At 29.6% G+C, this 25800-nt stretch overlaps 4 protein-coding genes across 7 annotated transcripts; 2 read left to right on the plus strand and 2 right to left on the minus strand.

Moving 5' to 3' along the window:
* Positions 1-3220: 3220 nt before the first annotated feature.
* On the plus strand, positions 3221-9538 carry LOC127258631 (aladin). 3 transcript variants are annotated; one of them, XM_051285564.1, is made up of 15 exons: positions 3221-3694; positions 3794-3849; positions 3952-4113; positions 4477-4591; positions 4684-4783; positions 4877-5050; positions 5744-5802; positions 6127-6214; positions 6328-6403; positions 6706-6805; positions 7312-7363; positions 7774-7911; positions 8560-8647; positions 8953-9031; positions 9181-9538. In XM_051285564.1, the coding sequence occupies exons 1-14, from the start codon at positions 3637-3639 to the stop codon at positions 8998-9000; spliced, it is 1314 nt and encodes a 437-aa protein (XP_051141521.1). In that variant the 5' UTR covers positions 3221-3636; the 3' UTR covers positions 9001-9031; positions 9181-9538. The 3 variants fall into 3 exon arrangements, with proteins under 3 accessions (XP_051141521.1, XP_051141540.1, XP_051141530.1); XM_051285583.1 differs by having other exon boundaries at positions 9186-9538; XM_051285573.1 differs by having other exon boundaries at positions 9251-9538.
* A 1116-nt stretch (positions 9539-10654) lies between these two features.
* On the plus strand, positions 10655-17070 carry LOC127258648 (transcription factor IIIA-like). 2 transcript variants are annotated; one of them, XM_051285588.1, is made up of 7 exons: positions 10655-10803; positions 10925-11056; positions 11546-11843; positions 11941-12176; positions 12977-13120; positions 13219-13373; positions 16949-17070. In XM_051285588.1, the coding sequence occupies exons 1-6, from the start codon at positions 10675-10677 to the stop codon at positions 13369-13371; spliced, it is 1092 nt and encodes a 363-aa protein (XP_051141545.1). In that variant the 5' UTR covers positions 10655-10674; the 3' UTR covers positions 13372-13373; positions 16949-17070. The 2 variants fall into 2 exon arrangements, with proteins under 2 accessions (XP_051141545.1, XP_051141543.1); XM_051285586.1 differs by lacking the exon at positions 16949-17070 and having other exon boundaries at positions 13219-13605.
* LOC127258668 (calmodulin-binding protein 25-like) lies at positions 16757-17729 on the minus strand. Its single transcript, XM_051285601.1, has one exon. It carries the CDS (start codon positions 17511-17513, stop codon positions 16941-16943), a length of 573 nt encoding a protein of 190 aa, XP_051141558.1. The 5' UTR covers positions 17514-17729; the 3' UTR covers positions 16757-16940.
* A 1857-nt stretch (positions 17730-19586) lies between these two features.
* On the minus strand, positions 19587-24240 carry LOC127258609 (uncharacterized). Its single transcript, XM_051285530.1, has 4 exons — positions 23789-24240; positions 21718-22333; positions 21134-21413; positions 19587-19824 (listed from the first exon to the last, which is right to left on the minus strand). The coding sequence occupies exons 1-4, from the start codon at positions 23970-23972 to the stop codon at positions 19771-19773; spliced, it is 1134 nt and encodes a 377-aa protein (XP_051141487.1). The 5' UTR covers positions 23973-24240; the 3' UTR covers positions 19587-19770.
* Between the last annotated feature and the right edge of the window lie 1560 nt (positions 24241-25800).

The following is a 25800-nucleotide window of genomic DNA, read 5'->3' on the forward strand; positions in this document are numbered from 1 at the left end:
CCTATTTATATCACATCGTACAACTATTCAAATTTAAAATGAGGTAGTAGTATAATATGATAATATAATAAATTTTCTTTAAATAAGTTGTTAATATTTTTTAATGAATATCAATAAAAATATAATATATACACATATTCACAAAATATAAATATTTTTTTTCATATAAAAATTTAATTGTCACATATATTCTTTTTATATTAGCAATCTCACAAAATAAATACAGCCATTGTTTTTAAGGCGGTGATATTTGAATATATAATAATAACAAGAAGTTATGATATATGTTACTGACTTTTATTAAGGGGTATTGTGAATATATATATATTTTTTTTAAAAACATATATGATTAAGAAAAATTAAATATGTATTTAAATATTTTAAAAATTATATTTCAATAAAATATATATAATATAAATATATATTTTTAGAGAATAAATATTTTATATAATAAAAATAAACAAAATTATATATTTATTTATTCATGATTAACATAAACTAATTTTATATTATCTATATAAAAAAATAAATGTAGATAAAATTGTTTATTTACCTATAAGATATATAAAAAATAAAAAATTTTGAGTGAGTCATACATGATATTATATGTTATAAAATGAATTAAATTGATTATATTTAAACTAGTAAAATTTACCAAATATATAAAGATATTATTTGTAATAAACAGACTAAAATAGAAATAATATTGTTTATTATGAAACAAATAACGTACTATTTGTACAAACACATTTTTTTTTTTGGGGGATTTAATTATCTTAGGGTGTGTTTGTTTGGGGGATTTAATAAGATTTCTACTATTCATCCAATTTTTTCCCCCCAAAAACATCAAATCAAATACCTATTTTTCATTTTTTATATTATACTAAAAATCAATTTTACATTCAAAACATCACATCAACACCTATTTATATCACATCATACAACTATTCAAATTCAAAATTTTTACTATTCAAATCCCAACTCAAAATCCAAACCCCCAAACAAACACACCCTTAGGAAATTTATTTATTTTAGTCCTCCAAATTAGAGAGGGCAATGTGACAAGCAAAATTTGGATTCTGACTTCACACCATCAGACCATTTTATGGGACAAATTATTAAGGGTTTGTTAGGTTGCAACTGCAATTCAATTTTTTTACTTTATAGTACTACCTCCGTTCCAAAATTATACTCTGGATTGTGTTTAACACGAGATTTAAGGAATATTGTTATTATATTAACAGTGGGTAAAAAATACGGATAAAAGACTTTTTTGCCATTGTGAATGTATTAGTGTAAAAAATAGTGACAATTGTATAATAATAATAATGAAAGAATAATGGTAGTTTTATAGTGATATGATTATTTATGGAAACAAGACTATTATTTTGAAATAAAAAAAAAAATAATAAATAAAACTACTGTATTGAGAGTGAGAGAGTACTATTTTCTCATAACATCCCGCCCAAAGCTTTTTCTTTTTATCCCTTTCATTCCGAGAACGGGGGCTGCTCTTGTAGTGCCCACAGAGCTGAGATTTGCAGTTTTATTGTTGTGTTTGTTTTGTATTTTCTTTTTTAAAAAAAATAAATTAAAATACACATATAATAATTTAGTTAATATTTATAATAATTATAGAATAAAAAATATATATACATATATATCATTTTTGTAGAGAATAAAATTTTTTATAATAAAAAAAAATTTAAATATATATATGTTAGATATAATATAAATTTATAATCAAATCATACAATTACAAATTTTAATCATTTAAATTTAATACACATTTATATTATTATATTTATTACCTATCAAATCAATATATATCAAAACTTTCCAAATTCAAACCAAACTTAAACACAGAACAAACACAAAAACTCAAATCTATCTTAAAATTCAAATAAAATCCCAAATTTTCTTTATCCGGCCTAAAGAAACACACCCTTGATTATTATAGTGTTTTAGAAATAATGAGATTTTTCTAGTTATTCAAAATTATGAAAATATATTGGGGAATTATAATCTTATTTTGTATGAAGTAATTTTTTACTACCTTTCACCCCACTTAAATTATTTTATTTTGCTTAATCACATGATTAAGTATTGTATAATTAGTAAGTAATTAAGAAATATATTAATAAAAATAATTATAATTTAATACAATTATAAATTAAAACGATTAAATAGTTTAATTAAAATAAAAAATTATAAATTATAAATTTTAAAATATGATTAAAGTGTATAATTATATTTTTTTTAAAAAAAACAAATAATGTGTGATGTACTAAGATAAAAAGAATGAAAAAATTAAATTGAACAAAATATTATTTACTATTATATATTTTATAACAAAAATAGTATTGTATTTTTATTAAAAAAGTATAAATAAAATCATTTTCATTGAAAAATATATAATATCTAAATGAACAATTTGTGTTTTCGCGGCGTGATTCTCTATAAATATTATAACAAAATATAATATATGTACATATATTAAAGTAGTAAATATAATAATTTTATCTTAATTTCTATATTAACAATATAAATTTTTATACTTAATATAAAAAATTACATTTACCCAAAAACACCAATATTGTGTTCTTTGGTGCATTTTCACTTATTTTTTTATTATTTAGTTCCTCTTTTTCTTCTAATTCTAATATACACAAATTTCATAAAATAATGAATATTTTGTTTTTTGTTTTGTTTGTTTGTTTTTTTTAAGGGTGTTTAACAATAATTAGTCGATAATTTTTAATTGTTAGTGGATTTGATTAGTTGTTACATTTTAACTGATTTAATTAGATGATTTGAATAGTTGATTCAATTAGTATTTGATATTAAAATATTTGGTAAAAAACTGTTCTGTGTTAACCATGTATATATTAGTGTATTTCTTTTGATGAGTTTGAAAACAAATTAGTTTGGATTTAATATAAAAATAATATTTATTGAAATATAAAAAAAAACTATTTTTTTTAAAAATATAGTTTTAAAATAATAAAATTTAGATAAATTTTGTTAAAAAAACATACCATATAATCTTTTATATCATTCCCACATGCTAATATTATTTTAATTATTTTTAATTTATTTTTATTATATTTTAATATAGTACTAATATTTTTTAAATTTTAAATGAATATATAATTACGAAAGTAAGGAAGAAATACAAATAAAATAAAATAAAGCAAATAAAATAAAACCCAAAAACAAACCCTAAACTCTACACCGACCGCCCTATGCATTTTCTTCCTCTTTTCAAATTTTCTCATTTCTTCTTCGTCTTCGTTTCTTCCTTCGTCTTCTCCCCTCCACCGCCGCCATCCGCTCGAATATCTGGTTTTCCTTATTTTCCATGCTTTCTGGTCCGGTGCTTCCACTGTAGATCACAGCCGGAATGGAGTCTTGACGCCGGAAACCTGTCGGGTGAAATCGGGAACTGCTTCCCTGCTGAAACACATCCGCGAATAGCTGGCCGGAATCGCGACGGGAAACGGAAGAAGATGATAGCTATATATATGTGCTTCTAAGGGTAGTTTTGTCATTTCGTGCATTTCACGTCCGTACAACACAAACCCACCCACTTTTTCCGATCAACGCTGCGGCGTTGCTCCGCCCCCGCCCGCCCTAATGCCGTCGTTCCCGCAGCCAGGCTCAGTCACTATCTGCGAAATCAACCGCCAGCTTGGTTTGAATCGCCTTTAAAAACCCTGTTTCTTCGTGAGTTGGGTGATTTTTCTGATTCTGGTTTTTGAGTTTTGATTTCTGTTCAATCTGTTATGCGCAGTCACGGCGGACCAGCTCAGTGACGACCAGGCCAGGGAGACGTACGCCAAAGTTCTGGTACTCTCTAGTTCCCTTTGCATGTTCTTATTCATTTGTATGATTTTCTTCTGTAATTTCTTAAATTACGAAATTGTAATGAGTTAGTCGATGGATTTGTAGGGAACCATATTCAGCCCCGTTTCATTCGAATCAGACGGCTTGTTGGGCGGCGAAACGGAGCAGGACGCTGTTCCACGAAGGAACGGCGTTTTCGACATTTTTTCTGGGGCTCTAAATTCTCTGTCGAGTGGTTCTCTCGGACTTCTGCTCCAGCCTGCTGATGTAATTATTCTCTCTAATATGCTTTTTACCATACCTATATGAATTAAATTGTCAGGCTAATGTGGTTTTCGAAATTTTGGATTAAGTGGGGTTTATCATGTAAGAATCTAATGAACTTTTAGTGTTAGCAACTAATGGATGGATGAAATTACTTGGATTCTTCTTGTTTTGCACTTTTACTCTGTTAAGTTTGTTAAAAAATGCACTGAATTGATGCTGATGAATGCTTGATTTGAACGGTACATAGAGAACGGGAAATGTTCTTTTTGAATTGTTAGTGTTTTCAGTAAGAAATGGTTAAGCATTATGAGTGAGACTACATTCTAGACATATGATTGATCACCCATATTTATATACCTCCAGGTTAAACTACTACAAGATATTGATCTTCGCAGTGTAAGTTGGCACCCCCACAAGCATATCTTGGCGTTTGTTTCTGGCTCACATCATGTGACAGTTCGTGATTATGAGGATTCCGGTAATTACCGTTAACTCTTTCTTTGATATCTTATCTTACTAATGACTGCTGTTTGCAATTTCAACATCTCTATACTGTCTTCCTTCAATTAGATGGAAGGCCTCCTTGCGTCTTGTCTCATGAGTTTCAAAAAGATGCGAAGATTCTTGAGTGGAGACCTAATGGAGGGAGAACACTTTCTGTCGCATGCAAGTTAGTCTTAATTCTCATTGTCTGTGGCATGCAAGTTTGTATCAAAAGTACATATCTTTTAACTTGATTATACTTTGTACCTTTTGATTTTAGGGGCGGGATTTGCATGTGGGCAGCATCTTATCCGGGCAATGTTCCTTCTGTGAGGTCTGGTGTTACTTCAAGCTTACCTTTGAGAGGTTCTGCGGCTAGGTGGACTCTGGTGGATTTCCTTCAAACTTCAAATTCTGAACAAATCAGTGCACTTTCATGGAGTCCTGATGGAAGATATCCTGATAAACTATTTCACGAACTAATGTGCTGATTGCTGATTTTTTCTTATTAGATATACTTTCCAGGTTTTAGTAATCTTGTCATTGGTTGAATTGAATTTCAATTATATAAAAAGAAACCTATTCAAACACCATTTGAATCCCTTGCAGCTAAGCCAGATCAATTCATTTCTATATTATTTCTATTATATGCAGGAAATCTAAAGTTACCCTTGTTTAGTCTCATATCAAATTTATTTAGGTTAGATAGAAGTTGAGCACATTTTTTTGGCATATTGCTATGTAATGGTGGTATTAAATACTTGCTTACTATATATCTTAATTGTCTTGTAGTTGGATGCCATCTTTCTCACTACTAGCCCGAAAGCTTTTTACATGAAGGAAAGTGGTTGAAATGTTTTCAAAACTATCAAATTTTTATTTATTATTATTTTCAGTTAATGTAGCATAAATGCATAAGTAAATTGCTTCTGCCGGATAATCTGCATCAGTATGCCTTACAGTCGACAGAAAGGATGTTTAGCCACATTTGTTTACAATTATTTTTAATGTTATTAATATTAGCATCATCTAGTTATTCATGTTTGGACTTGTCTATGTTGTTTTTTGAGCTAGACAAACCAATTTATATTTGAATCATGTCCTACAAAAACAAATGCATTTGTCATGTTCCTTGACTGAGGTCTACATATTTGGCATCAGCTTCATTCGAGAGTTCATCTTTTACCATTTGGGATGTTTCACAAGGTATGTAGAATCCTTTGATCTTTCCTTTTATAAACTAGTTTATGAAATGTGACACTAGGCTCCACAGTCAGTAGAACATTCCTGCCCCAATCCAAATTCCATAACCTTAACTAGTTTTAGCTTTTGTACAGAAATATTTGCAAATTACGCTCTCCATAAGTGTTCGATGGTGTATGTGAGTCTTATCTGGTTACCTGTTGAGGGATTAAGCTATTACCTTGTAGAATGCTCAATCTACAATAGGCATGCCATGATTAAATTATGATGTCTAAATACATTTTCAAATACCATTCTTGTTTATTTAAGATTGACTTCTGATTGCAGGAGTGGGTACTCCCTTTAGAAGGGGTTTAGGAGGCATATCAATGCTGATGTGGTCCCCGTCAGGAGATTACTTCTTTGTGGCAAAATTGTACTGTAACCCACCCTTATTCTTAAGTTTTGATATGTTTGTTTCCAAGCTTCAAGAATTTATATTGGTTGATATTTGCAAAGGAGCATTCTGATTGGTCATTGTTTAATCAGTGATGGGACATTTTATCTCTGGGAGACAAACACATGGACTTCGGAACCCTGGTCCTCAAAAAATGGATTTGTCACGGTTAGTCAAAAATATGGTATTTTGTTCGTAATTCATGCCTTTTAAACTAGTTTAAGAAGCTTAAATGTTTTGTTCGATTATTGGTATGCGGCTTTGTATTGGGAGTTTGATCTGGTCTTTCTTAGATACCCTAAGGAAGTAAATTCTGATCCTTCATATGTGATGCAGTCACCGTTACTTCTTAAAGATATCATAAGTGTCAACAAATTGTGTGAGCAAGCTTTTTTAGTTGTCATTTTCTTGCAATTTGAGAGTAACCTATATATATATATGTGTGTGTGTGTGTGTGTGTGTGTGTACAGGGAGCAACATGGGATCCTGATGGCCGCATGATACTCCTTTCCTTTTCTGAATCATCAACATTGGGCTCTATTCACTTTGCATCAAAACCTCCTTCACTAGGTATTTGGACCATCTGTTTTGTGTGTTCTATTTGTTTGTCATTTGTGTCATGAAAGTAATATTTGCAGTGCTATGGACTAGTTTACACCAAGAAGGAGCTTTTGTTCTTTGTCATGTTATTCATTTATATGGATTACAACTGTGCATTACTCGTACTTTTTCATTGGTACACAAGTTGTATGACCTGTTTTGTTTATACTCTCAATCTATTTTTGAACTTAATAGAACATGTCTACGAGCCAATGGCCATAGGCTTACTATAGCTTAGCATAAGTTGATAAATGAATTATTGAACTGATGCTGTGTTAACATTTATGTTTTGAATAGAAGTAAGCAGTATCTTGGAATGCTTAAAATTGTTTAGAAAGATTTATTTTGTAATTATTGAGGGTACACAAACTACTGGGAAAAAAAAAAGGGTTAACTTCATTGGCATTGGTACTTCTCTTCACAAAAGCCTCTATATGTTAGCATTTGAATTGAATTTAAAATTTTCATTTCTCCAGATGCACACCTTATACCCGTTGAGTTGCCAGAGATAAAATCCTTGACTGACAGGTAGCAAATCCTTTTGTCGCTTTGTTGCTATATTTTTATCTACTCTGATGTCATGAAGCATAAGCTATTTAATCTAGTTCGTCCGTCATTTGTTTCAAACTTGGATTATCCACTTGGTTTAGACAATTTTTCAGTAGCGAGGTTGAATTCAAATTATTATTCTGTCTCACATTTTTTGTATTTCTTCACCAAAGGGGTTTCATCATGAAGTACAACTTTAGGATGATAAATATGACTTTTTTTTTTTTCACTCTTTATTTTTACTGTTTTTGTGTTTGTAAATAAAATTTTAGCATGCCGGAGACGATGCTCGATCTATCATTATGCACACTCCATTAATAATTCATAATGTGTTGAGTGTTATTATCATTTCATCTTTTTGCTTTGCTGATTTTGTTGGCCATCTGCAGTCATCGTATTGAGAAGATAGCATGGGATGCTTCAGGAGAGAGGTTGGCTGTATCATACCGAGATGGTGATGAGATATACAAAGGTCTCATTGCCATATACGATGTTAAAAGAACTCCGTTAATTTCAACATCGTTGATGTAAGTCTCCATATCTCACTGTACGAAATTTTAATAATATTGATCTGTTTGTTTTTACCAATCTTTTACATTACGTTCATGAAACCCAATATTTTACAAAGGTTTGGGTTGCGAAATGATTTAACAAAAAATGCTGAGGATGAATACAGAGCTTTGTTGTGGTGGCTGTATGATCAGAAAGAGAGCATTTTGTAGCATAAAATGGCATTTATTTGTTATCTGTGAGTAGTATAAATTTTATTCTATTAATATGAATATTTGAATGATGTGATAAATTGATAATATATAGGAGTAATTATACATCATGTGCATCATAGGGAATCATTTTAATTTATTGTTATGTAAAATAGTGTTAGGTGGTAATGATTCCATAAATTTGAATTATGTGCTCTTTTATTTGTAGGAGTAAGAATTGTTTTGTGCTAAATTGTGTTAGTGAATTGGATATTTCGAGTGATTTTGGAGTTGGATAATGATGCTTAAAAGAGATGAAACTTCATGCAGAATATGTTTGTACATTCTCATAGTATTAGGAGCTATTTTGGTTGGGTGCAACGGTCGGAATTTCTTCGGTTGTATGTTGTTAATGGTTTTTCTTTCACCAAATGTAGCTTGGGTTCATTCAGTTGTTTGTTTTTGTCCAATCAGAGGATTCATCCGAGGCCCGGGGGACAACCCAAAGCCGATAGCATTCTCATTCTACAACAAATTTAAACAAGGGCCATTACTTTCTGTGGTTTGTCATCTCTCCAATTGAATTACTTTTTGCATCGACATATTGAGCTCACGACAACGGTGGCATCTTAATATTTAGGCTATCATATCATTGAGTTATTGGATTTTTGCATGTGTTTGGGGCATGATGCTTGGTTCCTTTGTGTTCATGCTTTTCAAATTTCTGAATCAAAATTTATGATGTGGCTATTGTTTCACATTGAATTTGATTAAATATGAAATTCCATACAAATGCTACCATCCATATGTGGTCTAGTATGTCTCTGTTTCGACTCTTTGTTTTGATGAGCTAAAATTCTGGTGCAGTGTTGGAGCAGTGGTTTTTGCTGCACGTACCCTCTTATATTTCGTTAACCCGGCTCGCGGCTCGCTGCAAGTTTTCAAGGTACTGTTTATATTCATAGTTTAATTTTATCCAATACTTCTCTTTACACATGTTGTTCGGAAGCTCGATATTATAAACTTGTTAATTTGAAAACTAAATGACATATTCTGCGGTAATATGAAAAAGATTTCATTTATTTATTTTTGAAGGAAAGGCTCCACTCGATTTTGCTCGTTGGTAATCTGCTGTTACATCCATTTGTAAAATTTTTCTATCTAGAGTAACTTTGGGGTTGAAGCTGTCTTTCTAGACCAACTATCAATTTGGCTAGGCTCGCTCGACTCGGTTAGGACTAATGAATTTTGGTGATAATTCAGAAGCATGATGTCCAATTCCATGGTGTGTGAAGACATTTCTTTTAGTATTTGTTATGTGACATTATTACAAAAGAGGTTTAACATTTTATTGTGTTTTCAGTATATATCATACAAATACATGATGCATGTGTGGGTGTATATATATATATATATATATCAATGATCATCGATCTTCTTGCTTTAAAATTTATTTACTGTTGCAGATTTATATATAGGTAGGATAATTTATATATATTGGAAATTTGGGAAGTTGCATGCATGTTGAGAGAGAAATATAGAGAGAACGATGGTTGAATCATTATTATTGTTATTGGGACATTTAAATTGAGTCTAACGAGCCGAGCTCGACGCACTATTTTGGTTCGAATTTTTAACGAGCCAAGCCGAGCCTGTACCGTTAACAAGTTCGAGTCAAGCTCGAAGAACAATTAATACTTGAGTTCACTCGGCTCATTTAACAGGTTTATGTAGAACGGAGGGAATACATTTTTATAAACGAGTTCATCTCTAGGCCACAAAACAATCCCTTGCAATATGATATTTTGATATTTGTTGTTCTAATAATGTAACACCCAAAGCAATTTCTCTCTTTTTTTTTTTCATCATTCTTTTGTTTTATTTTTATTTTATTTTTTTTCATGCTTTCCTTTATTTATATTTTTTTAATTATTATTATTTTTTGTTGTTCGTTTATTTATAGTAAATAATTTTATTTGTTCATAATTTTATTATTTTATCTTAACAAATAATAATAAATTTATTACAATTCTTTTTATACACTCTTCCATTTTATTTATATATTTTAATAAATTATTTATAATACCTTATTTATTTTTTACTTGCACCAATTATTATTTATTAATATTAACTAAATCTACATAAATCTGCATAATTATTTATACTAAACGGTGTATTTTTTTTAATCAAATTTTTATTATTTTTATTATTTTTTTCAAAAATACAAGTTAAATATTTATTTTTTATTTTTTATATATATTAAAATTTAATTTTATATTCAAAATATTATATCAAATGTTTATTTATATTCAATCACAAATAATTTCAATTCAAAAATTTAATTATTTAAATCCAAATAATCACACCCTTTCATTTATTACTATTTTTTAAATATATTAATTTAACGAATTTCCGGTTCGACCGACGGTTTACGGTTAGATCGATTCGAGAGCCGGTTCGAACCGAATGGGCAAGTTTATAGCTATCATCATCATTATCTTCTACCCGTTTTCTTTCAAGCGCCGCGGCGATCTAGGGTTTCATCTGCTCACTGTACCTGCACCAGATCTGTGTCCCTGCGCATGAAAAATGGAGAGCGAAGGGGCAAAGCTACCTGTACCGATATTCAAAGACATTAGGAGGTATTATTGCGAGTTCTGTGGGATTTGTCGATCGAAGAAATCGCTATTAGCTTCTCATATGCTCACGCACCACAAGGTTTGCGGATTTGATTGTGATTATTCCTATTGCGGAAATCTACATATTTTTTAGTATGTGACAAGTAGTGATTCTGTTCATTTGTTAAATTTGGTTCTCGATTGTTGTTTGTGGATTTTAGGAGGAGATGGAGGAAAACGAAGATACAAAAGAAGAAGATCATGAGCAGAAATTGAATGTATGCGAAGAGTGCGGTGCGAATTTCCGAAAGCCTGCCCACTTAAAACAGCATCTGCAGAGCCATTCACTTGAGGTCAGATCGGAATTCGAATATTCTCATGTGTAATTTGCAGGATTTATATTGATAGTATCTTTTCTCTTTTACTATACAAAGATACACATCAAAACTTGAATAAGTTAGTGTTCGAGTGCTCGAATTGAAAATCCAAATTCAAGTTTGTTCAATTATTTTGTTCTCTGGAATTCCATCATCTTGTGAACTGAATAAATGCAACTTTGCAGATTATAGTTTGCATATATCCCCCTGCGTGAAGCATTGGATCCCAAATTGAAGAACTCCAAAATGCAAGAGGCTGCAAAAAATCACCTCGATGGAATAGTATCAGGCGGGGGACTGCCTGAGAAGCTCCATCAGGCGGGCCTCTGTCACGCACATTATCCTCGAGGTTTGAGATGGGTTGTTTTAATGTATTTCGCGAGATACGAAGATTTGTGTTTCTGCAAGTTTTGTTCTTGAGAAGCTTCTTTTTTTTTTCTCATTGTAAGCTTGTTTCTGTGACAGAGGTCCTTTATGTGTCCTGTCAACGACTGCCAGTCCAGTTATAGAAGGAAAGATCACTTGACCAGACACATGCTTAAACACGAAGGCAAGCTGTTTGAATGCCCTGTTTCCGACTGTAAGTCGAGATTCGCGTATCATGGGAATATGACACGCCATGTAAAAGAGTTCCATGACGATGACGAAGACGACTCATCTCGTACGAAGATCGATCATCCTAAAGAATGTGCTTGTGCAGAACCCGGGTGTGGTAAGGTGTTCAAGTATCCTTCCCAATTACGTAAACACGAGGATTCTCATGGTATGATGCGTACTTCAATTTTCCGTCAAATTGCATAAATATTATGTTGGAGAAACATCAAATGTGATCATTGTGTCGAATTCTGTTGTGATTACAGTTAAGTTGGATTCCGTGGAGGCGTTCTGCGTTGAACCGGGCTGTTTGAAATATTTCAGTAACGATAAGTGCCTTAGAGAGCATATTAGGTCTTTTCACCGTTACATTATCTGTGAGACCTGCGGCAAGAAACAGTTGAAGAAGAACATTAAGCGACACATTCGCACACACGAAGGAGGTGTTTCACCCCTGAAAGTTGAATGTAATTACGAGGGATGCTCACTAACATTTTCAACGGTATGCTGCTCTGAATCGAATTTTTATTTCATTACATTAAGGTTGTGTTTGTTTGGGGATTTGGATTTTGAGTTGAGATTTGAATAGTAAAAATTTTGAATTTGAATAGTTGTATGATGTGATATAAATAGGTGTTATGTGATGTTTTGAATGTAAAATTGATTTTTAGTATAATATAAAAAATGAAAAATAAGTGTTTGATTTGATGTTTTTGGGGAAAAAAAATTGGATGAATAGTAGGATTAAAATCCAATCCCCCAAACAAACACACCCTAACTAGTAATGATTGTTTAGGTTCCGACTACATGGTCTTCTAGATTTTTTGTAGTTTTGGAAAATGTTGTATTTGATGCGATACTTCATGAGATAATAGTTATTTGGGGTTTGTTATTTAGAGGTTTAGAGTTTTCGGAAAAAATTAGTCAAAGTGTGAAATTGTGAATATTTGATACTCTCTCTGTCCGGTGGTGAACTTCCCGTTTGTCTTTTGCCTGTAGATTAAGGTAAATTAATATTTTATAGATATGTAGTATAATAAAGTAATGTCCATTTTACCCTTTGAAAAGTAATATGCAAAGTAAAAGATAGGCTTATTTTGGTAATTTTTTTTACGTGAGTTATGATAATATATCAATATAGTATTTTGTATTGAATGTTTACTTTTTGTAAGAGAACATAATATATATTATATATTGAGAATCGTGTTACAGAAATCTTGATTGGGCAAACGAAATAAACTCGAGTTTTGGATAGTTTTATTCCAACATCAAATTTATAATGAACTTGGTGATTTCCTACAGGCATCTAATCTCAAACAGCACATTAAAGCCGTTCACTTGCAGCTTAAACCATTCGTCTGCGGCTCACCCGGCTGCAACATGAGATTCGCATTTAAACATGTGAGGGACAACCACGAAAAATCCGGATGCCATGTCTACACTCCCGTGAGCACTTTCTTACAACAAACGAATTTTATGCTTCATCGCTGGATCATTTGTAACTCTAAATTATAATCTGTGCGCCTGCCTGATTTGTCGTGCAGGGAGACTTTGAGGAGTCGGATGAGCAATTTCAGTCCCGACCAAGAGGTGGAAGGAAAAGAAAGTATCCGGTCATCGAGACACTTATGCGTAAAAGAATCGTTCCACCTGAAATTGAAATAGACGAAGAACATGGTACAGGAATCAGCTGTTGAAGGTAATCAATCGATCTACATTTATATATATATATATTTAGGATTTCATGGTTTGATTTTAGTAGAAACATGACAATAATTGAATTTTGGTGTACTAAAAGTAGTAAGATATGATGATAACAATTAAGGGAGTTTTAGTTTTTGTATAAATTGTTTTTGGGTATGGCAATTTTTTAATTTTTAGTTTAAATAGTATTTTGATGTGAATGTAAAAAAAAAAAAATACTCCCTCACTCGGATAATAATTGACCTTTTTTTCATTTTTGTATCTCTATAATAATTGACATATTTTTATTGTTTTAAAATTTATTAAATTAAAATATATTTAACAAATATAAATCAATATAATTAATTTTATAATATATAACTTCACCCGCTCAAAAGCCTTTGGGTGTGTTTGTGTGTGGGTTTGGATTTTTGAATAGTAAAAAATTGAATTTAAAGAGTATATATAGGTTGATGTGATGTTTTTAATATAAAATAAATTTGTAGTATAATATAAAAAATAAAAATAATTGTTTAGTTTGATATTTTAGGAGTAAAGAAAATTTTGAATAATAAAAATATTGTTGTAAAATCTACGGAAAAACACAACCAAATTATCTCTCTTTTTAAAGAATTTTTTTTTTTTGTTATTTATATTTAAAAATTTTCATTTTTTATAAAATTATTTTTATATTAATTATAAATAAATGAAAGTAATTTTTTTATACTTGTATTTAGAAAATTTTATTATTTACAAATTGATATTCATATTTTATTATTATATAATTTAAGAAATATTTTAATATATATTTTAATTTTTTAAAATTATATATATTAAATTTATTTAAAACTATAATATATGAATTATATAAATTATAACAAAATAATATTATAATTTATTATTAATTAATTAATTAAACGTCATTTTTTTAAATATTGTGTCCTTAATAAAAAAAAAGTCAATTATCTTACACGAATAATATTTGTTACTGGTATGTAATAAATGTAGGCTCTATAATATTAAGAACATTTATATTATTTTATACGAAAGTATTTAAATATTTTTTTCAATACATCTTTCTTAGTTTTACATATTTTGTAACATTTTTATTAAATATAAAATATTAGTACTTTCTTAGTTTTACATATTTTGTAACATTTTTATTAAATATAAAATATTAGTACTTCCTCCATAGGTACTTTGAAATTATTTTAAATTAAAGAATAATATTACCTATGTTATTGAAATTTGTTTTCATTGTAAACTAGGGAGAAAATAATATTTTATTAGTTATTATAAATGTAAAATAATTTGATATTTTTGTTATTTTGAAATTTATGTATTAAATAATTATATATATAATAATATATTTTATAGTTAATATAAACTATTTATTTTTTAATTTTAATTCATTCCATAACAAAGTATCAATTAATTTTTTCAATAATTGTATTATCTACCTAACATTACAAATATTCTTACAACGATATATTACACAAATGTCATTACTTTTATATCACACAATACTAATAAGGTTATTTTAGTCATTTCTACTTTATTTCTATTATATCTCAATATAATATTAATAGTTCTAAAACTCCATGCAAAAGGAAAGATAGATAGTTATGCGATGGATGGAGTATTAGTAATATATATATATTCTATTATATATCTAATGAACAATTATTTATTATTTTAAAATAAAATTAAAAAAAAATCTATAACAACTAGCTTTGTTATTTTTTACCCAAAATTACTCAATATATTTTTCAAAAAAATTAATATATTATACACATTTATTATATTTATATTATCTACACAATTTCTAATATCTTATATTTAAACCAAAATACAAAACAAAGATACCCAGGTTCATCTAATATTTTTGGATAAACATATTTTTAGGTATGAATCATTGTATTGGTAGTATGAATATTAATATTTTATGCTGAATTATTAATTTTTTGTGAATGAATAAATATATATTATATTTTTTATTTTAAAATTTAATTTTAATTAGAATAATTAGTTATCTTAATTTTAATCTATAATTATTTTTTATATGATAATTATTTTTTACTAATATATTACTCTCTCCGTCGGCTTTTAAGGGTCACATTTATCTTTTTCTCTTAACATGAAAAATATCTTTATATTTGTATAATATTTTGTACACATGTCATTCTATTGGTATTATAAAACATCAATGAAAATACTTTTATAATTTTTTTTCTTAAATAAACAAAATTCTTAAAACTGGACGAAGGTAGTATTTATTTTCAAATTACTTTAAAATTTAAAAAGACCATTTGGATTGAGACAGAATAGTGTCTCTATTTAAAATGATGTTGATTATAAACTAGCGATAATTATGCAAATATTATACAAGTAAATTGGGTGAAATATTTTAGATAAGCTTCTTTGAATAAAATCAATAGATGAAATATTGATCAACTCTTAGTTTCAACATTTTGTGAAATTTAAATAATTAAATGACAGTATTGTCTTCATTTTTATTAATGTAAAAACAAGATATTGATTAATTAATTGTTTATTTATTTTATTAAAGAACATGTAAGCTATTTAACTATCTTTATTTACATAACATTTGCATAATTAAGTATATATTTACAATGAATGTCAATTTTGTACAAAGATAGTTTATTTTGTGCAATATTTAATATTATAAGACAATAAATCCACCTAATAAATAAATACAATGTATTTTATATATTATACTACATCTCGTTCTATTTTTTTATTTGGACGTTTAACAACTATCGTTCTATTTTTTTTTTAAATACAAATTTTATATTTTTACCCATCATTCATTTATTACTTTTTATCTCTACCATACAATTAAGGGCAAATTTGTCGATTCATAACAAAAAGACAATCACCTAAAAAATCGTACAAATATACTTTAGGACAATAGAAATTGGACGGATATAGAGTAATAAAATACATATAGATTTTATGTAATTTATCCTAATTAAAAAGAATGGTAGTGTTCTTCAGAGATTTTTTTAGTTTGGATTAGAATTATAATTTTTATTTAATATTCATAAAAATACATATATGGTTTTGAAAATTGTAATGATATTATTGTAAAAAGAAAAAAAAAATAAATAATAAAAAAACAAAAATACCTATTATGTTAAGTAAATAGTACAATTACTAAATTAAAAAATAGTAATCTTGTTTTGTTTTAGAACGAACGAAAATGAAAAATAATAACATTGAGAGTATAAAGTTTTTTTTAGTAACTTTTCTTTCAAACATTCTGTTCAAAATTGTACATGGTCGTATACAATTTAATAATAAGATTAATATTAATTAAAATTGTGTGTAATTAGATTAAAATTAATAATTTTTTTATATTTAAAGTATTAAAACTAGGATTGATTTTTTCCCCTATTTTTTAATCTACTAAATAAAAATAATAATAAATCACTAGGATGGAGGGAATATTGTTTTACTTTTTAATGATATCGAATATTCTAAAACACAAACACACACATTTAGAGCTTTTACTACATTAAAAATAAAAATAAAAAATAAAATAAAATTCGAAGTCGGCGTTTTACGTAGGCTTCCATGACTCGAGAGTCGGAAAGCTGCAAAACGGCTCAGCTAGGCGCCGAGCTTCAGCCGCGCCGCCATTCAACGCCGAACCCGAGCCGTTCAGCAAAAAAGCCACACTGCTCTCCGGAAGGTATAATTCCCTCCGCCGCTCGAGATTCAGCACCGCCGACGCTGGCGGAGCCTCCTCACCGCCGGCAAACCTCGCGCCGGTCATTCGCTGCACCATCCACCGGAAATCCGCCGGATCCGTAGCAATAAAAGTAGTCGTCCCCGTCGACGACGCTCGCTTCGACGGCCGCGGCTTCCGCTTAGAGATCGTGCATCGCGGCGGAATTCTCCGCCGCTGCTCTGAAACCGAGGCTTCATTCTCCGATCCGCCGGAAGCCGACGGCGAAACCTCAGGCTTCGAAAATACCAAATCGACAAATTGAGGCCTTAAAACGTCTCCGCCGGCGGAACTTCCGGCGAAGGAGCTCTGAATAGCAAAAGCATCGGAAAACCAAGCGTCGGAGAACGCGAGACGAGCAGACCACGGCTGCTCCGCCGTCAACAGAGCATCGTACGACGCCATAGCCGAAGCTCAGATTTCTCAAATTCGAAACTCGGAAAAAAATGCCTCCGAAAATCCGAAATCAACAATCCGCCAAAACTTCCCAAAATCGAAACTGCAGAGAAACTGAAACTAGCAGAAATGGCGAACGGTATATATATATAGCCAGATTCTAAAACAGTAGTCGTGTTTCAAAAAAGTTTATATAAGTCGCGAAATGTACAGTTGTAACTGTAGAGAAAAGCAGAGAGGTGACCGGAGAGGATGGGCAGGGTGTGAATAAATAGGCGGTTGCAGAGGTGAAGAAACCGCGTGGTTTTGGACACGTGTCAATGACGTGTACAATCCACAGTACCAAAATGTTTACCGCTGCTACGCATTAACTAAGGGAGCGTTTGTTTGGGTTTAAAAGTTGGAAATTGTAAATTTTTTAATAGTATCATATAAATACTCTCCTTTACAAATTATATATTGCCTCCCTCCGGTATTAGATAATAAAAAAAAATATATATATATAAATAATTATTATAAATTTTATAAGATTGTAAAAATAATAGATAAAAATGATGATGCTACAAAGAGTGTTAAGAAAATAATTTGAATAGCAATATAGATATAATATGAATAAAAGAAATAAAAAAAAAATAATACACTAGAGACATTAACTATAATATACTATTCTAATTAAACAATACTATTTTGCATATATTAAATATATATATATACCTCTTTGTTGCCATTCAATAGATTTATTTTATATGATCTTATTTGAGTTGGACACGAGATTGATAGTTTGGTAAAAAGTATGAGTAAAAAATTTATTTACAATGTATTAGGGTAAATAAGTAGTGATATTTGTGTAATAATGATGAAAAAGTAAAAATAATATTATGATGATACAAATATTTATGAAAATAAGACTATTATTTTAGGATAAAACAAAAATAATAAACAAACGGAGAGTATCAAATGTTGAATTGATGGAATAATACACCATATTTACGATTGGATTTAAATTATTGCCACGTGAGATTCGCGGTGGGTCCCAGATGCCGTGTGGGACAACAAACATTCAGAGCGCTTCTAGCCGTTAAAAGCGCCAACGCTATTTTCAAAAAAAAAAAAAAAATCAAAAATGAAAACACAATTAATGCTAATTCAATTTTAATATTATTATAATTATTTAAAAAATATACTCAACTTTAGTAATATATTATAAAATTTTAATAAAAACATAATTCTATTATAACAAAATTAATCAAATTTGTTCTATATGTTACATTCTACTCTAATGGGAGTTTTGTAACCAATTGTTTGAGTTTTTTATATATGATGATATCATTTTCTTTCAAATATTATAACAATTAAAACACTGGGGACTGGGATTGAGGGTTTTAATTTCAACTTTTTCCTTTTAAATACTCCCTCCATCCCTAACAAATCTATTTTCTTTTAGTAAATATACTATCTACTTAATATTACAAATACTTTTACGGTACTAATAAAATTATTTTAGTCAATTATTTCTAAAACTCCGTATACATAATTATGGAACGAAGAGAGTAATAAAATTTATATGGTTTTTCACACAACATGATTTTTAATATATATACATATAATATAAAAAAATATTTCAAAGCTATTCAAATCAAAATACAAAAAATAAAAAATTACCAACTGAGTAATTTCATGTAACATGAACCAGATTGGACAATGTGAAACAGTTTTTATTCCTCTAATAACTTCAAACAAACTGTAAGAGCTAAAACATGTATAAGACTCTTTACTTGAAATTAATTTTAACACTTTTACTATGAAATTTCATGTACAAATAAATAAATAAATTCATCTTATAATACATCACACTAAAAATACTATTTAAACACAAATTCAAAACTAAAACTACTCAACCGGCACATTCACAAACACCGGCAAAGAGCAAAATAAAAAATAAGATCCGGGATTGAAACAAATTTCTAGTATCGAAAACAAGAATGACAACACAAAGAAGTTCGCATAAAAACATGTATAGAACTACTCAATCGGGCAAAATCACCAACACCGGCAAAGAGCAAAATCACAAATAAGGATCCGGGATCAAAATAAATTTCTAGTATTGACAACAAGAATCACAAAATGAAGAAGTTCGCATGCAAATATGTATATATATGTCTTGCCTACACCAAATGTTACAAATAAAATTGTCTTTCATCAAAATGCCCTAAATAAACATACCCTAAAGTAATGCAGACTCACCCCCCACAATAATTGCTAGCTGTCATCGATGGTTCTGAGCATAGTCGAAACTTAGAGGCTGTTGACAGAAGGGAACCTACAAAAACAAAAAAAAAGAAAAAGAATAGTTGTATTAACACAAGATATACAGCAGCTCATGCAGCTTCCGACATTTTTACATGTGAAAGAAATAAAAAGGCAACATTAAATTCATGCATTAAAGGTAAAAACAACGATAGCAATGATTTTGACAGAAGCGCAAAACAGTAAAAGGAAACAAACAATTAACCATGTCTTTGCCAATGTCATGGACAAAATAGTAGATGATGTAATTGAATCGGTACAGCTACTAATAATCTCCATTACACAGCTCTTCAACCATCGAAAATAATTGTTTCCATTAGTTACAATGTCAGATGTCATATCGGGAGACGAGAAAAGGGAGTAAATCAAAAACTAGCAATTCAAGGTCATACAGAAAAAAAAATATTTAAAAAGCGTCGCACAGCAGACAAGTAGACTATATGTTAACAATAGAGGTGATTGTGGTACTTTGGTTCAAACCGAAGCCAAAGTAGTTCGAACAAAAAACCATCAATACATATGTACACATACACACACACACATATATATATATATATATTTGATTGCTATACTTTTGGAGCCACTTATGGCACACAGAAAGTTCTTATTTGACAATAATAATTCTCTTAGTATCATTTATAATAACTTTTTAAAATTTCGTTTGCTCTTTTTATTTTATTTTTTGTTCTTTTCATTTTTACTATATTATATTTCAGTTTTCCTCAAAAACATCACATCTAATACTTATTTTTTGTACAAAATATTTCATTCAACTATTTTATTGAAAAAAACACAAAAACAAAATAAGAACACCAAAAGAACAATTCCCTTCATATTCTTCAGTGTTTTACAAACATTATACATTCTTTTCTAATTTCACTCCAATCTTCTGACTATTTAATCTGCTATTTTTTTTTTTCAAAAACATATATCAAACATCTATTTTTTATACAAAACATAGCCTCAACAAATATTTTACCTAAAAGACAATAAAATACAAATATATATATATATATAAAACACACACACAAGAATTCACCCTTCATTATTATTTAATTTTCGAACTTATGTTATGTTTAAATTTAGATTACATGTCAATTTACAATTTTCCTAAACAGATCTTAATTTGATTATTAATGAAGGAAAATGAAATCAAAACCAAACTAGCAAACAAAAAAAAAAAATCCCTAATGTATGGTTTCCACCTAAAATGTAATAGCAAACAATCCAAAATATCAGGTCTACACCACTTCACCCTATATGAGAATTCAAAAAATGGAAAAGAAAATAAACAAATTAACGAGAAAGGGGACATCGATTACCTGGAAAAAAGCATTTCGAAGTTGATCATAAGATTGTGCATACATCACCGACTGAGTAGGCCATGGTACATATAAACCGCCTGTGGCAGTCTGGTTCGAACCCATAGCACAGTAAGGGCTCATCCCCGGGTTCATATAGTTAAGAGAGGCTTGAGGTGCAGGCATCTGACCCATCTGAGGGAATACTGATTCGTAATGCACAAATGGAGGCTGGAAATTCTGAATATTGAATGGCGCTGCCACGTTGAAACTTTGAGGGGTCGGCATTGTCCTAGCATATCTGCATCATGCCATGTCGGAAAATCAGGTTGAAAATTTTAAAATGACACAAAAAGGAATGCGCCAAGAAAGATATTTAATATCCTAAATAAAGCATCGAGGACATCAGAGAAAGTGCAGCAAAGAAATTCTTAATTTCAAATACGGCATATACTTTTATTTTTCATTTAATATAGTACCTATAAAATTTATTTTGCATTCAAAATATCAAATCAAAAAACTTTACAATTCATATTTTTTACTATTCAGAAAACACACCAAAATCCATAATTTCCCAATTCAGTAAAGAGTTGCAAAGAACACACCTTCCATAGCTGCGATCATAATCAGGATCGGTGAGATCCTTCTCCCGGTCCCTTAAAATTGCAACTCTAGAAAAGCTACCTGTTTCCCTATTGAAAAGGTTATTATCCCCATCGACATTGATGTTCTTAAAAACTTCGTTCTCATCAAAATTAAGATTCCTCCCATCAGAAGTAACTTGGCCCGATGAATCTTCTGACCCAGAATTGGTAGGGCTACTGAAGATCCGAGCTCGTGCTCTTTCATACTCCTCCTTTCTCTCTTCCACAGATCTCACGGAGCTGCGTTCAGGCCCAAGTTTGCCCGCATCATGTGAGGATGCTTTAGGTCTAGGCCTCCTCACAATCTTGATTTTATCAACCTTTTCATTTTCAGACTCTTTTGCAGGTACCTCCGATAAACAAACTGAAGGAAACTTAGACTCAGGTTTCTTCAGAACCAAAATCCGAATTCCTTGGCCATCTGCAGAATTATCCAGAACCATGGTCTGCAAACCATAATGTTGAGCAACCCGATGTGCCGCAAGCCGGAGGTATGAAGTTGGAAAATGTGGAAACTCAAATTGTTGTGCATTAAAATTCTGCATGAACTTCTGTATATCGAGCTCCATTCGTAGGACTGACAAAATAAAACAAAATTTAAAATAAAGGAAGATAAAACCATAGCATCTATGAAATAAATCAAAATAACAGAGACAAGATGATAAGCATATTCACTCAAATGCAGCAACTGGATACCATATGAGGTTTACGAGTTTAGTGGGAATATTTATTAATTTCTTGTATACACACACACATACACATTAAAGTGGATTATATTGCAATGATCAATAATCTATCTGAAAGCTGTTTACAACAAGCAAATTAAAGATTGCAAACACTGAAGAGTGACAGGATGATACCAGTGGAAAGGAGAATCTCATATGATCCATCTTATAGATCTTAAAGAACCTTAGCTTTCCCGATACCAGAAATCAGATCATGTTTAAAGAAAATGTACAGAATATTTTCAACATATGTTGTAACATTTTAAGCTATAAGAATCCTCATCTGCCTGTAAAAGTACCTGGAATGTCTCAAGGAAAATATTCACAGGGTAGAAAAAATGAACAAATACATAGAACACTACATTAGGCACAAAACGAAGGATTGATCAAGGACCGAACTTCCAAGTTTATCTAATACCTTATTTTTCTATTATTTAAAGCTTAGGAAACCAAAGCAAATCAACCTCCGCCACTGAATAAAAGTGAGATATTCATCAAGGCCAACAATATCATATGAATCTCCCCGTACAGTACCAAAGTTCGACATACTCTAACTACACTCAACAGGAATAGCAAACCAATAGCCTGGGACTGTGTATTCACCTTATATTAGCTCCGTGTTTTCTAAATTATACTCGGCCACTCTTGAAACACATTCCTAAAAGGACTCAATATACCCTTCATTATAAACATAGGAAATCCAAAAATCTATTATTCCCGGGGTCTTGAATGTTATGTTTTGAATTGAATGGTTTTTTCAACTGTTCTTTATGGATTCCACCATTCCTAATCTTCAGTGCCACTAAGATGTTCAATTTAACCACGCAATACTTAATATTACACCATTCCCAACAACTAATCAACTTACGAGCATTACTAGCTACCTACATATATCATGTAAAGAAATCAAATAAGTAGTTTAGACAATAAATATAGTTTAGATAAATTCGCCTAACATATGAACAAAATTTCCAAAGATCTTTGTTACCGAACATTTAGATTTAATCGAACCAGAATTCTTCCTTCATTAAAGATATCAAACAAAACCCAATTCAAATTTCTCCCAAACCCTAGATCTGCATCAACTAAGCAAAAAAATTATCCCAAACTCCACCCATATCTTCAAGGAACCTAATCCATTTAACTCTCATCAATCAACTCAAACCCTAACTCTCCCCCAAAAACTAAAAGTATGACAAAAAGAAAATCATAACTCTGAAGCACAACCAAGATTCAAAGGCTCAGACTTAGACACAATACTGTCTTCCAACAAAAATCAATCTAGTAAATAAATACAGAGAACTCACTAGTCAACCGATGCCGCGGGTTCTGCAGAGCCTCCACAAGAAATGGATCCACCGTCGAAACATAAGCCAGCGGCGGCGGCGGCGGCGGCGGCGGCGGCGGCGGCGGCGACATATCCTTATCCTTCATATCGACGGCGACGCCATTCACGCAGGATTCAACGGGTGGAAGGGAAGTCAAATCCATGCTCCAAAATTCCTACAACAAATTTTGAAAAAAAAAAAATCGAAACAAACGAAAGTAGGGGAGAATTATACAATTGTTGGATGGTTGATACGGCGGCGACGGGGAATTGAGAAAAGGGAGGGAAGAAACCCTTCTCTCCCGAATCGCTCGCCCTTGGCCTTGGGGGTAACCCTCTACCCTTTACCCTTTACCCTTCAACCACCAATCAAAGAGAGTGCAAGATCGGGAATCGGGGCAGGATTTATAGGGATTGGGTTTGTGGGCGTCTTTTAGGGTTTCTTTCGGTCCTGTTTGATTTATCTGGACCGTGTTTGTATTGTCTTTTTATTTTTACTTTTAGCGCGTTCGTTAGATTTTCCACAAAATTTATTATTCATTAATTTATTTTTTATTTTTTTAAAAAAATATCAAATTGTGCATTCGATAATTAGTTGTTAGCGATTTAATTAACTGTTTAGCTATTAATTGATTCGTTTAATTAGCTGATTTAATTAGTAGTTTGTATTAAAGTGTTTGGTAAAATAATTATTTGACATTAACTGTTTATACATAAAAATGATTATTAAAGACATTGATATGTTATTTTTTTAAATATTTAATTTTGTTCATTTTGATTTAAAATTTATAAAAAAAATTTGTTATTAATTATTGAAAATTATAAAATATTTATTTTTATTTTTATTATTTAGATTTGAGAAAATTATTTTTACTAAAAACTAATAATTTTTTATTGAAATTATGTAAAATATAAAATAATAAATTTTTCGTATATATTTTTTTATTATGTTAAAATTATTGTTTTAATATATATAAATAAATTAATAACATTTATTTTTTCTATTTGATTTAGTTTTAAAAATTTATATATTTTACAAATAAAATAATTTATATGTAATAATTAATAATAGTAATTATTTTAAATTTACAAAAATAAAAATATAATTTAATAAATTAAATATATTAAAGATAATTAATAAATACTGATATAAATATATTTATATGTATAAAATAAATAATTAAGTTTTAAAGGTAAATTAAGAATAACCAAAATTAAAATGAAAAAGCTCTTTTCAAAACGCTCAGTAGATGAGCTTTTCAGATATTAGTTTTTTATGTCCAAAAAAGCTCTTTAAAAAAGTTAATTTACCAAACACCTAAATTAGTTTTTTCACTGATTAAACAAACTCTTCAAAAAATTATTTCTCAAACACCCTCTAAATCAAAACACCCTCTTCAAATATATGTAATATAAATATAATTTTGTAAAGAATTTTTTTAAAAATAATATGAATAAATAAAATTTATTTATTTTTTTATAATTAAGATAGATAAATTTTATAAAAAAGGAATGAGTTTTAAATGTAGATAAAAATATTTGTTTATTGATGTGTATAAAAATAAAAAGGTTTTGAGTGAGGTATGATGTGTTATGTCATTTATTATAAAATTAATTAAATTGATTTATATTTGTTATGTATATTTAAATTTAGTAAATTTTACTAAAACTAAAAACATGAAGACAATATATGAAGTAATAAAATAATATCATGGAGGAACTATTGTAATTAACTTATTAAATTACATTACCTAAAATATATGTTCATAACTAAAGAAATCTTTTTCTACAGGATAAAGGGAATAATAAATAATTTTTAAATTACTTACATTACAATTTTAATATTATTGAAAAATACTTATCCAACATATAGATAAAAATATATTTATCTGTTCACCAAATTTAGTCTACTTTTTTTTTTAAAAAATTATATATAAAAAAAAGTAAACTAAATTTTCCGAAGGGAGACATTATAGTACTTGATTAAACATA

Source organism: Andrographis paniculata, unplaced genomic scaffold, assembly GCF_009805555.1.
Source record: "Andrographis paniculata isolate CXL003 unplaced genomic scaffold, ASM980555v1 Contig14END, whole genome shotgun sequence".
NCBI classification, from domain to species: Eukaryota; Viridiplantae; Streptophyta; class Magnoliopsida; order Lamiales; family Acanthaceae; genus Andrographis; species Andrographis paniculata.